This window comes from Pelophylax lessonae (genome assembly GCF_965119305.1).
Source record: "Pelophylax lessonae genome assembly, chromosome: 7".
Classification (NCBI taxonomy): domain Eukaryota; kingdom Metazoa; phylum Chordata; class Amphibia; order Anura; family Ranidae; genus Pelophylax; species Pelophylax lessonae.
The window spans coordinates 201,174,175-201,187,906 of NC_138774.1; the positions used below are offsets into that span (position 1 = coordinate 201,174,175).

At 46.4% G+C, this 13,732-nt stretch overlaps 2 protein-coding genes across 2 annotated transcripts in view; one reads left to right on the top strand and one right to left on the bottom strand.

The window, feature by feature from the left end:
• The window catches only part of SLC31A1 (solute carrier family 31 member 1), a 92,842-nt gene extending 91,568 nt beyond the window's left edge, over positions 1–1,274 (bottom strand). Inside the window, exon 1 of the mRNA XM_082263165.1 lies at positions 1,254–1,274. Within this exon, the coding sequence (XP_082119291.1) occupies positions 1,254–1,259 (6 nt within the window). The 5' untranslated portion in view covers positions 1,260–1,274. The remainder of the gene's footprint in view (positions 1–1,253) is intronic.
• A 58-nt stretch (positions 1,275–1,332) lies between these two features.
• FKBP15 (FKBP prolyl isomerase family member 15) overlaps positions 1,333–13,732 on the top strand; it is a 104,603-nt gene continuing 92,203 nt past the window's right edge. The window contains exon 1 of the mRNA XM_082263169.1: positions 1,333–1,526. Within this exon, the coding sequence (XP_082119295.1) occupies positions 1,477–1,526 (50 nt within the window). The 5' untranslated portion in view covers positions 1,333–1,476. The remainder of the gene's footprint in view (positions 1,527–13,732) is intronic.

Consider the following 13,732-nt stretch of genomic DNA (forward strand, 5'->3'; position numbering starts at 1 on the left):
TCGCACCCCATTGCCGGCAATGGAACCGCTTAAATCATTGCAACTTTGAAAAAGGTTCCTGCGCTACTTTTTTTTTGCGACTTGCATAGACTTCCATTTAATTATGTCACGAGCCGCAATGAAACTGGAGGTCCAAATTGCACTGATCTGTAGCTGTGAAATCACACCGGTGTGAGTCACGGTTTAAGATGGGATGTGAGGCCTCCGTGGATCTGACTTGTTTTTCCAGCACATCCCACAGATGCTTGGTTGGATGGAGATCTGGAGAATTTGGAGGCCAAGTCAACACTTTATATTTTTGCGTTCCTCAAACCATTCTTGAACTCAACAGAGCAGACCCCCCTTCTTGCATTGCTTTGTGGTTCAGTTCTGATGCTCATGTGGCCATCATAGGGTGCTTTTGGCTGTGTATATGGGTCAGCAAGGGCACCCTGATCTGTCTGCGACTACGCAGCCTCACACCCTATAAACTGCAATGACCAATTTTTCTGCTTTCAAAGCATCAACTTCAGGGACAACATGTTCACTTGCTGCCTAACATATCCTACCGACTTGTTGATGCCATTATAAGTGATAATCAAAGTCATTCACTGCGCCTGTCAGGGGTCATAATGTTATGGCGGATCGGTGTATACAAATCAACGGTGTGAAGGACACCTGAGCTTGGGGGAATAGACAGGCTGCCATTGCTGATCTACTTCTGAATATGCCAAGTGCCTGGCTGTCATCCTGATCCTTCAGTGCTTTCCTGAGACCCTGATAAATAACAGAAGGCAGATCTGGAGTGTGGACTTCACTGGCTGCATACTTGTCAGTGATCCAAACACATGTTAGTGATTTCAAACATTTAAAGATTTAAAGAATCCATCATTACTATAAGAGGGGAAGAGAGTCCACGCTGGAAATACAGGGTACTACCCTCACACTATGCATTGCATCATTTAAAGGACAGCCCCCCCCCCCCTGCACACAGCTGATGACATGGACAATCTCTCCCCAGCTAGTGATCGGATCCCCAGCACCGCACACAGCCATCAACACTCACCTACCCTCTTCCGCCCGCTCTATGCCCGCTCTCTGCCCGCTGTCACCTCGGAGCTCTAGTCTGCACACACACACCGACTCCTGCTGACACATCCGCCGGGACAGGCACCGCCCCTTCGCCTACCCACGAGGCGGGGAGAACCATTCTACTCAATGAAGCCTTGGTGACCGGCCACGCCCACACAAGCTTTACACACTCCAGTGCTTACAGTCATTGGTCACGGCAGCGAGGCGTGAAACACACGGAAGCGGTCTTTTGCGGTCCACAAGGACAAGTCAGGCGCCACGTTGCTTGCCCTGGTCACATGTTTGCAGCAGTAGCTGGTTTACGGCGGGGAAGGAGGTCAGCTGACAGCCCCGTGACTGAGAGTCAGCCCGGAAGAAGAGAGCGCCGGGGAAGTGTGTAGGGTGAAACTACGGTTCTGGGCTAAAATGTTCGGGCCAGACGAGGACGATGCTGACTTCCTGTCACCCACAGGGGGGTGAGTGTGTGTCTGAGGGGAGGGGGCTGACCTGACTGACAGCTGTCAATTGGGAGAATTGTGTGTGCAGTCCCACTGGAGTACTACAAGTCCCAGCATTGCCCTCCAGTCACTGGAGTACTACAAGTCCCAGCATTGCCCTCCAGTCACTGGAGTACTAAAAGCCTTAGCATTGCCCTTCAGTCACTGGAGTACTAAAAGTCCCAGCATTGCCCTCCAGTCACTGGAGTATTACAAGCCTTAGCATTGCCCTCCAGTCACTGGAGTACTACAAGTCCCAGCATTGCCCTCCAGTCACTGGAGTACTAAAAGCCTTAGCATTGCCCTTCAGTCACTGGAGTACTAAAAGTCCCAGCATTGCCCTCCAGTCACTGGAGTACTACAAGCCTTAGCATTGCCCTCCAGTCACTGGAGTACTACAAGTCCCAGCATTGCCCTCCAGTCACTGGAGTACTAAAAGCCTTAGCATTGCCCTTCAGTCACTGGAGTACTAAAAGTCCCAGCATTACCCTCAAGTCACTGGAGTACTAAAAGTCCCAGCATTGCCCTCCAGTCACTGGAGTACTACAAGCCTTAGCATTGCCCTCCAGTCACTGGAGTACTACAAGCCTTAGCATTGCCCTCCAGTCACTGGAGTACTACAAGTCCCAGCATTGCCCTCCAGTCACTGGAGTACTACAAGTCCCAGCATTGCCCTCCAGTCACTGGAGTACTACAAGTCCCAGCATTGCCCTCCAGTCACTGGAGTACTACAAGTCCCAGCATTGCCCTCCAGTCACTGGAGTACTACAAGTCCCAGCATTGCCCTCCAGTCACTGGAGTACTACAAGCCTTAGCATTGCCCCCCAGTCACTGGAGTACTAAAAGTCCCAGCATTGCCCCCCAGTCACTGGAGTACTACATGTCCCAGTATTGCTGTCTGCTGGCCGGGGTACTACATGTCCCAGCATTGCTGTCTGCTGGCCTGGGTATTACATGTCCCAGCATTGCTGTCTGCTGGCCTGGGTACTACATGTCCCAGCATTGCTGTCTGGTGGCCGGGGTACTGCATGTCCCAGCATTGCTGTCTGGTGGCCGGGGTACTACATGTCCCAGCATTGCTGTCTGCTGGCCGGGGTACTACATGTCCCAGCATTGCTGTCTGCTGGCCGGGGTATTACATGTCCCAGCATTGCTGTCTGCTGGCCAGGGTATTACATGTCCCAGCATTGCTGTCTGCTGGCCGGGGTATTACATGTCCCAGCATTGCTGTCTGCTGGCCGGGGTATTACATGTCCCAGCATTGCTGTCTGCTGGCCGGGGTACTTCATGTTAAAAATTCACCTACAAAGGCTACCGATTTTAATACAAAATTGTATTATTGGATATACAGATAAACTGTCTCAGCATTGCTGTCTGGTGGCCTGGGGTGCCCCACGTGCCAGCATGGCTGTCTGGTGGCCTGGGGTGCCACATGTGCCAGCATATCTATTTAGCATCTGTAATGTTGCAAGCCCCGACGTGTGTCCGGTGTCTGTGGTACTCCGAGTCCTGGCATGTGTGTCCAGTGTCTGTGATCTGCACTGCCACATTGAAACTACAAAGCAGACATCATCAAGCTTTGCATATTCCCATAGAAATACATGTAATCTGTCAGTCCCCTGCAGATCTGGGTTATCCACACTGCAGATTTAGGACCAGTCTGCACACTCCAATCTGCTATTCATTTCTTATGTGTCCCTGGTGTCACAGGGAAAACCCTTTTGGCATATAACCAGGTTTCTCACTTTAAATCCTTACATGTGAAAGGATCATCCTATAGTAGTCAGGAGGAAGTGGTATGAACAGGCTGGGGAAGCAGAAGTTGCTGATTGTTCCTCCTAAATCTGTCTGTGGATGAATAATGCTGTGTGCGTCCGCTTTGTCACCTACCACTAATCAGCAGATTGTATTTTCTTCTGCTGTAGGGACGCTATGTAAAGACTCTTCACCACACTGGTGCTTCATATGTACATGACTGAATCAGGGGAGAAGCATGCAGCGGTAGTGCAGGTTTCTTTGTTTTTTGGGGACATGTGTACAGTGAATATAAAGTCTACTCACCCCTGTTAAAATATCAGGTTTCTGTGATGTTAAAAAAATGAGACAAAGATAAATAATTTAAGAACTATTTACCTTTTTATTGGGACCTATAAACTTTTTCATCTTCCTCAAATGTGGAAAGATCCATCTATTGCCAGCAAGTCCGAATGCAGTTGGAGCATGCCTCTTTTCTTGGTGGAGACATCTAGCATATTGGACTGCAAACTGTGGCCCTGGGGCCAGATGCGGCCCTTTGCTTGCCTTTATCCAGCCCCTGAGGCATATTTCCTGCTACTGACCCCAACAATGGGCCCCATTTCTTCCTCTGACACCATTGATGGGGGCCTACTTCTCCCACTGTTGCACAGTTTCTCCCTAGAACACCAAAGATTGGGCATAGACCAGCCCCCCCCCCCCCCAAAGTCTGAAGGACCGTAAACTGGCCCTTTCTCTAGAACGTTTTGAGACCCTTGATCTAGTGGCTCTTTCCTCCCCAACATGGCTGCCCCTTCCATCAATTTGGATTTCAATTCTTTTGATCATGGAGGGTCAACATGACATGTGGACATTACATATGGCTGTCTTCTGTTTCCAGGAAGCCTTTTGCAGCCCCTGATATGCAATGAAAATGGAAAGGTTGTATTTAAAGGTATTCGCCTGCTGATTATTGGGGAGAGAGGAAACTGGGAAGGCAAACTATAAGCCCATTACAGTGGATGTAAACCTGATTAATGAAATTTGACCTGGGCACATACATCTGTAGTGTTTACCTATCTCTCTTCAAAGCCCTAAGTCCCATGGCTTTCTCCTGCTCCTTCTGTTATTCAGCATGATAACTTCTGACAAGTTTTCCACTAACTGAGATAAAACCAGGCGGAATTTTGTGGCAGGGTGGATACTATAAAAAGATTATAAGAGAGCTGGTCTATTCATAGCACAGCTCTTCCAGTTCCTGCCTATTTGGAGAGGGGATGTGTGCCTTTCCTCCAATCAGCTGTCACACAGTGTATGGCTAAACTTCCCTTCCACAGGTGAATTAGAGAAAATTCTAACAGGTGGTGCACTTTATAGACAGTCTAGAAAGCTAAAGACCGCACATATACAAGTACAATTTATGTATCTCTGTATCATCTAAGACTGTTCACTTCACTGGGTATATGTAAGGGTGTACATCCACTTTAAACTTCAGCTTTATCCAAAACTAACAAAAAATTTATAACCACAACTCCCTTTTTTAATCCCTCTGTTCAGGAGCATCCTGTAATAAAGTCCAGTCACTGCTGCTCTCTCTTCTTGTGCATGGTGACTGGTCTAGTCTCCGCCCTCTCCTGTAGTTTCTGCAGACAGCCTGTAGTGTGTGGACCTGCTAGGCCCCTCCCACAGCTCCACTCTCTGCACAGGCTATGTCATTTGCAATGATGTCACTTCTACTTTTACAATGTATAAAGTGGATTTTGTTGCATACAAAGTGGATTGGTACAATTTGTGGCTATTGAGGAATGTATTTACGTTTTTGTGCCTAGTTCATTTTTTACTTCTCCGTGTCCCTTTCACACCTCTTAAACATTGCTGTTTGATAAGCTTAAGCCCCGTACACATGTAGCGATTGTCGGCCGTAAATATTCGGCTGACGACCGATCGGCCGATTGTCGGCTTGTTAGTATGATGCTTCCGACAGCCGACAGCGCATTTTCGGCCAAACAGAATCTGTCGTGCAGACTTTAAAATTTTTGTTGGCAAACACCAGAACGGCCGATTGTTCGCCAGTCAGTACAGAATTTGGCCGACAAACAGCCGATTAGCAAGACTGGGCATGCTCAGAAAAGAAAAAACACACGGAAAGTTAACCATCACATGACATCAATTCTGCAGTCGGTTCTTGTTGGCCGACAAAATTCATGTGCAGTCTTTTGCAGCTTTCAGCCGACAGGACAGCACCGGACAAAAGACAGCCGATCGTTCGGCCGACATTCGGGACGTGTGTATGGGGCTTTACCCTGCCTGGAAAGCCCATGTGCTACGTACAGCCACCAAAGACCCAAATGGCAGTTCTCTGATATATGGTGGTGTTTACATATATACACTGTAGGGGTGCATGCACAAAATTGATCTTTTCTGCATATACCGGAGTACAGTAGTGCAGGGCCATTATTTCTAGTGGTGGCTGTAACTGAGATAATACCAGGTGGAATTTTGTGGCGGGGTGGATACTATAAAATGATTATAAGAGAGAGCTGGTCTATTCATAGCACAGCTCTTCCAGTTCCTGCCTATTTGGAGAGGGGATGTGTGCCTTTTCTCCAATCAGCTGTCACACAGTGTATGGCTAAACTTCCCTCCCACATCACCCTGGCTTTCTGGTTGGGGGAAATCTATATCCAATAATACTCAGATGCCTGTTTGCTAGAGAACTTTTAACAGATTTCCCCCCCACTTCCTGTCCTTGGGCACAACACTTTTTTACTAGACAGGAAGTGGAGGAATCTTCACAGTGGAGCCACTGAGTGCACTAAAACCTGACTGGAGGTCTAATCTTTCCCTGATGTATCCAAAACTAACAAAAATAGTTTTGCTTCGAGATGGATACAATTTAACAAAGTGATTTTTTTTTTTTTTTACTTATCTTGGTGAAGGACACAAAGCTGTGCTGACTACAGTCATCCAATTGTGTGCAAACAAAACCCCGTTTTTTGAGCTTATCGAACAGATATAATGAAATGTTTCCAATGGTATATTTACCAGACAGAAAGTGAGCAAATAAGAGATGTTCCTTTTGTTTGGGTTTTCATAAAATTTGAAAAAGCATTCCCTTCAGTAAACCTTTACAAAGCATTTTGGCAATTTTGCCCTTTCTCAAAGCTCTTAAAGGATAAGTTCACCTTTTGAACAAGTTGCACCTATATTTAGGGTGTAATATGTTCAGCCCCCCTTCCCTGTGACATCGGACAGGGGATCCTCTCCTCTCCACCCACTGTCACATTTTTTTTTTTAAACGGCGTGGCTGTGTGGGACTCATAGTTCATTTACACATCCTAAAGCTCACTAATTGCCTGTACAGAGAGCTATTGGCAGGGTTAGCAGGACCCTGACTTTGGAACATTGATCCACTGATCGCGGGTATAATGCTTTGGCTGTTCTAATTTTTAAAAAAAATAATAAATGCAGTTTTTTTTTTTTTTTTTTTTTACCTTCAAAATTTTGTGCCTTTTATTATTATTTTTTACTTTTCCTTTAAAAGCAGGGATCTCCAAACTTTCTAAACAAAGGGCCAGTTTACTATCCTTCAGTCTTTAGGGTGAACGGACCATTAAGAGTGGGAGTAAACAATGTCCTATCTTTGGGTATATAGGGAATTATTAGCGCCCGTCTTTGGTGTCAGTGGGAGGAATAGTGCTTCAAGGGCCAGATAAAGGCAAGCAAAAGGGCCACAATTGCCCCCCCCCCCCCGGGTTGCGTTTTGGAGACCACTGCTTTAAAGGGTAAAAAAATGAAAAGATGAACTAACACCCCACACACTCCCCCCTCCATGGGCGATGAGCTGTCAGTGCCCACGCCGACGTAGTAGCGGTCTGGGATCTGAAATCCCCACTCGTGTTCCCTCATCTCTCTGTAGGGCTTCCAGGACGGATTAGAGCAATTGCTTTTAGTCAAAGCGGTCACGTGTCAGTGATTAACCAAAATCAGAATTGCTCTAAAATGTCCTGGCATCCCTAGGGAAAGAAGAGGAAGAAAAGCTGGGATTTAAAAACCCCAAACTGTTATACCCGGGCTCATCACCCACTGGGGTGGGTGCAGCAGGGACTCAGTGGGTGGGGAGGTTGTAGGGTGTTCAATGGTTCTAAAAAAGGTGAACTAACCCAAAAAAAAAAAAACCTTAAAGCGGAGTTCCACCTAGAAAAAAAAAAAATACATAAAAATACCCCCGGGACAGTCAGGGCTAGTGCATTCCACAATGGATAGCCTCAGAACTGTCTCGGGTTGCACTTACCTGCAAGAAGAAATACTCACCTTGAAAATGTATTGTCCAGCGCTGCCATCTCAGGTGTGGGCAGCTTGAAGCCAGCGCGATCCTCTTCTGCGTCCTCTTCCGTCTTCTTCGGTCCCACGATGCACTGCACCGGCCCCGCCGTCACTTCCGGTGCCTCAGCGTCATCCCTGCACAGCTTCTGGGCATGCCCAGAAGCTGTTTAGCAAGGTATGACGGCGCCTGCACCGGAACTGACGTCGGGGCCGGTGCAGGCACATTGATTCCTGGGAGCGATGACGTTCAGCTCCCAGGAATCATTGCAAGCCAGGAAGTGACGGCGGGCCATGGTCGCCGAGGGGAGGAAGAGGAAGTAAGGTAAGTATATTATCTTCTAAACAAGGTAAGTTAAAAAAAAAAAAAAATTGCTATTCATTTATTTTTCAGGTGACCCCGGCCATGAAGATGGACCCAAGTCACATTTTAGGGTGGAACTCCACTTTAAAGGGTAACTCAACTTTCATGGAAAATAAAATAGCAAATAAAATAAATAAATATAGTGTATACAAATGTGACGCAAGTCATATTTTAATTGAATGTTATTAAAAATGACCTTTCCTTTTAAATCTGCAGCGCTGTAATTTTCTGTAAAGTGCAATGCAATATGGCTACCTGGAGGTACAGAACTCCTCCCAGAAACAGTTTCTGCATGTGATTGGTTCACTGATTTTTCCAGAAGTCTGCACTAAGATACAAGTCAGATTTGTGGTATGCCCTGATACAAAAATGTCATTTTTGGTAAGATACTCCTAGTAAGAAATAGACTCACTTAGCACGGAGGAACAAGTAGTGATTTCTTCAGAATACTAAAAGATATGAATCTGCAACAAAGTTTGTTAAAATCCTTGAAATGTACAGAGATCACCCAGAGGGGAATGTTTTCTCTAAACATATTCCAGGGCAGCATTGGAGAGGCTCCTCCCACCTAAAACAGGAAACACAATAGTCCACCATTATAAAAATGTCAACCATACTTGCCTGCCTCAGTTGATTTTGTATCTTCCAGACCCACAGGAGCTGCAGCAGTTTGTTTTTTTCAGTCTCTGTGCTAACTGCAGGGGACTCCCTGGCCAGCTTCCCATCCAGCGCACGGGCTTTGGGTATTGCAGACCAGGGGCAGCAAGTTGGGCCAGTTGGCCTCTGCCTGAGGTTTCACCTCTATTGAGGGGCATGCGACCATTCCCCCAGCTGTATTGGATGCCGGTGATTTTTCCCACACAGAAATGCCGCCATCTGCACCTGGCACTTGCCATCTGCCCGAGCCCCACGAAGCAGCCTCCCGCTGACAGCCCTGTCCTCCTGGAAAACCGGAGGCCACGCTGCCTGGAGGAGCAAGATGGTGGCAGGTGTGTCATTTCTGGAAATTTGTGGTGCTTCCGGTGACATATTTCCGGTTCACAGCCATGTTGGTGTAGGCTGAAGGCCCGTAGCTAGACGATCGAGCGGGGCACTTCCTGTAACGTCATTTCCAGGCGGCTGTATTTCGATTTTCAAAAAATAGGAGAAAAAGAAGAAAAGCAAAAAAGGCAGATGAACTCCCTTCTCAGTGAAACAGGTGGAGGACAAGACCAGGAGAGCATGTCCACCAACCTGCACAGGGTCAGCTTGGGGTGGGGCTGGAGCAGGAATCTGTTAAAAAGCCTCTAAAGCTGACCATGTCTTATGCTTCCCCCACTCTGCCCTGCAGATCCTGCATGTCAGGACAGTTCCAAGGTAAGCCAGAGCACTCTGGAGTTTCCTCTGTCTTTACCTCACTACAAATGGTTCTTTGTGCATGGCAACCTCCTATCTCACAAAGACCCCAAAAGGAGAAAAGGGATACGCATACGCCTCTTGCGGTCACCGGTTTCCCCCAGAATGGAAAAATCCATTATGCCAGAAATGCATCAACAAATGGTGGCCAAGGAATCACAGGCTTTCCTTTAAAGACATGCTCAACTCCTTCAAAAAGAAAATGAAGAGCATGATTTGGCCACTACGCTCGGCTATAGAAAAGTTGGAAGTTTCAGCAGGTTCCTGCCAGACCAGTACCCCGTCTACCAGCAGTCCATCCATCCCCTCGTGTAGCGGGGAAGAGATGGACCAAGCAGAGCAGGAAGCTGAGTCGGATGATTCAGAATCTGAAGACTGCCTATGCTCAGATTCAGATGAAGACCCAGCATCAGAAGGGACTCTTTTTTCCTTCATCAAAAAGGGAATGAGGATGTGCTGACTGGAAACAAATAGATTGCTGCACTTAATATTCCTGAATATCGGAAAAGTACGTGTGGAAAAAATATAGGTAAAGTGCACTCTTAAAATCTTGTGATAAATAATATAAAGGATGATATCCAAAATCCTATATAACAATAATTCTGGAAAACCAGTGTATCACTGTGTATAAAATACAATGTGAATTAAAATAACATTTGTGAAATAAAAAACAAACAAGAGTTGAGCAATTGAAACAGGTCAAGTCTGTGTATCACTATATCACTGTATCACTGTGTATAAATGTATAAAAATACAATGTAAAACAAAGTAACCTTTGTGAAGTAAAAAACAAACAAAAAATTGAGCAATTAAAACAGATCCAGTCCCATAAGTGAAAAAGTGACAGAAATGGACTGGATCTGTTTTTAATTGCTCAATTTTTGTTTTTTTACTTCACAAAGGTTACTTTGTTTCACATTGTATTTTTATACATAACAATGATGCACTTTGTTTTTCCTGAGTTATTGTTATAGAGCTTTCGGATATCATCCTTTATATTATTTATCACATGCAAGATTTTGTATGATTTTTAAGTTAGCGCACTTATATTTTTTCACTTTTTTTTTTTTTTTTTTTTTCCTACGTCAGACATGGATTGTCTACTGGAAGCCACAGCAAACACGCTGGGCATCAAGGAGCAGAAAATGTGGTAGATTTCCTTACACGAAGATGTATAAAGGCTTACAACCAAAAAAACAGAGAACATTCCCGGTACATCAGACTCTCTGAAAATCATAGTCAAGAAGGAATGGTAAGAGCCCCAAAATAAGCTTTTTACGCCACCCGTGATTAAGCGCAGATACCCCCTTCACAGAGGAGGTGCTAGGCCTGCCAGAGACGCCAACCACTCCTTCGGTTTCCTGATCAGTAGTCTTGTTATCCTGGTATCAGGTGAAGGAGCGTATAGAGTCCTGCACCCAAAATATCGGGACCTCAAATGAAAGAGCATCCAGCAAACTCAGGGAACAACAACAAAAAAATGACTCCCTGTTAGGAGTAGGTCAGGAGTTAGGAGTAGGTCAGGAGCCAGACCCTAAGGGAGCCAAGTCCAGAAGAGTGGTCCAGAGCGAGCAGTTTGTTAACCAGAGTTGGTACAATCCCAAGGGGGTGATCCGAAGGGAGGTCAAGAGCGAGCCGAAGAGTCGTTACAATCTAAAGGGGTGATCCGAAGACTTGTCAGGGTAAGCCAAAGTCGGCAACAAGAACAGAACATAAACAGGAAGTAAAACCTTTACTAAGGCGCCAACAGGAAGCAGAAAAGGGTATTTATGGATTTTAGGATCAGGTAACTGACAACAGCTGGCCACTGGGTGGAGCAAGAGTCTCATACCAAAAGGTAGCTGATAATGAGAAGCTTGCCCAGAATTGGAATCACCCATTAGCCCAGGCAGCAGGGAGACAACCCAGAACACACCTGATCACCAGATCGACTCCAGGCCAAGGAGTGACAGGAGGATACAAAATCTTGGGCAAAGTGCCCTAAAGTTGATGCCTCCCTTCCCAGAGTCGCAAATAAGTTTGACTTAGCCTTTGATGACTCCGGGGCCCTTAGTGATCCCATAGACAAGAAGATAGAGGCGCTGCTAAGGAGAGCTTGGGAAGCAGGGGCAATGAATCTGAATCTGCCCATAGCTTTCACCTCCATACCTAGGACCTTATTAGTCTGGCTGACTCGGCTACAAGAGCTGCTAGAGGGAGACGCCCCCAAGAGAAGAATTAGTAAGGACCATTCCCACGCTTTCCAGAGTGACAGCCTTCATCGCAGATGCTTCGGCTGAAGCAGTGAGGGTATCAGAGGACCACGGCCCTAATCAATTCAGGCAGGAGGGCCCTATGGCTGAAGTTATGAGGGGACATTGCTTCCAAAAATAGATTATGCGGAATCCCCTTCACAGGCGATTTACTGTTCGGACCAGACTTGGAAGCGGTTTTGGACAGAACTGCAGCCAAAAGCAAAGGGTTTCCTCAAACCAAAAAGAAGCTGGGGAAAGCGGCCTTTCGTCAATCCAGGGGATGTAATAAAACGGGACCAAAGAAGCGCTGGACACAACAAAACAAAAAAGGCAAGGGAGATTTTATCCTCAAGCCTTCCATCCCAAGAAACAAAAAAGCATTGACTGTCTCCGGAGGGAGGGAGGGAGGGGGGGGGGGGCTCAGATTGGTGGTCTTTGCTCATCAATGGAGGAAGATCACAAAAAACGGATTTGTCCTTCGCACGTCAGTGGAAGGTTACCCAATGGGGTTTTCCTCTCGTCCCCCAACCAAGTAGCTGGTGACGACACTCCCAAAAGACACAGACCACATGAAGGCTTTTCTATCCGCACTAGAAATCTTACTGAAAAAACAAGAAGTGATTTGTCACGTCCCGCCGGAAGAGGAAAAAACAGGAATTTACTCGCACACATTTGCGAGGAAGAAGCCTTAAGGAAAGCTAAGGCTCAAACTGAACCTCAAACCACTCAACGAAAAGAGAAGGTGCAAGAGATTCAGGATGGAGCCTATCTACTTGGTCAGGAATAGCCTTCCAGCGGGAGTATTGATGGCTACAGTAGATCTTCAAGACGCATATTTACACGTACCAAGAAAGAAGAATCATCAAAGATACTTAAGATTTGCGGTCCAAATCTGGCAACCACTCTACACTTGCAGTATACACAGCTCTGCCTTTTCGGCATCTCTTCTGCACCCAGGATATTCTCAAAAATAATGTCAGAAGCCCTAAAAATCCTGAGACAGCAAGGCATAGGTGTGTTGCCATACCTAGAGGAATTGCTGTTCTTCGCCAAATCAGAAGAAACCCCGGAAGCCAATCTGAGCACGAGCTTCTCTTACTTGCAAAGCTTAGGATGGATAGAGAGCACAGATAAATCACAACTAACTCAAAGCCAGAGGGTTACATACTTGGACTATGTATTAGATGCCAAAATAACCAAGATTTTTCTAATGGAAGAAAAGGCAATAGTATCTCTATCTAATAGGGGCCAGTTTCATGACCATCAGACGAGGCATGTTGGTATTGGGACTAATGATGTCCTCGATTCCGGCCATCACCCGGGCGCAGCTCCATATGAGGCCTCTACAAAATCACATTCTGGCCTGGTGGGATGGCAACCCATCATCCCTAGAGACTACTATCCCGGTCCCTCATTCGGTCAAAAGCACACTTCAGTGGTTGCTCAGCCTGCTTCTTTACCTTGAGGGATGCAGATAGACGCAGCCGGACCTGGTGCAGATCACTACGGACACCAGCACTCTGGGATGGGGAGCGCATATGGCGTATCGCAGCACATAAGGAGAATGGGACCCCCTTTGATTCCAAGCCCCCTCAAAAATGAGGGAGTTAAAAGCCATAGAAGTAGCGCTGAAAGCATTCCAACCAGCTATTCAGGGCAGAGATGTCTGGATTCAGTCAGACAACGCTACCACCATGGCATACCTGTACAGATAAGGGAGACAAAGACTACTCGTTTAATGGGCCTGACAGAAACGGTGCTGTTATAGGCCAAAAGAAACCTCATCAGATCCATCTCTGCCATCCATCTGAAGGGAACAGACCACACGCTGGCAGACTTCTTAAATCGACGGAATGGTCCTTTTTTAAATCAAGCTACCTTCTCTTGGATCACCCAAGCCTGGGGGGTACCTGAGGTGGATCTGTTTGTGTCCAAGATAAATATGAAACTCCCAAAATTCTTCTCCTTGGACCCCACAGATGGCAACATTGGTGTAGACCCATTCAACCAAAGCTGGACATACCAGGTGTGTTATGCATTTCTGCCAACTGCCCTATTTTCCAAGGTAGTAAAAAGATCAAGAAGAAAGGTCAATAGTGATCATTTTTGGCCCCAGAATCTATGGTTGTCACTTG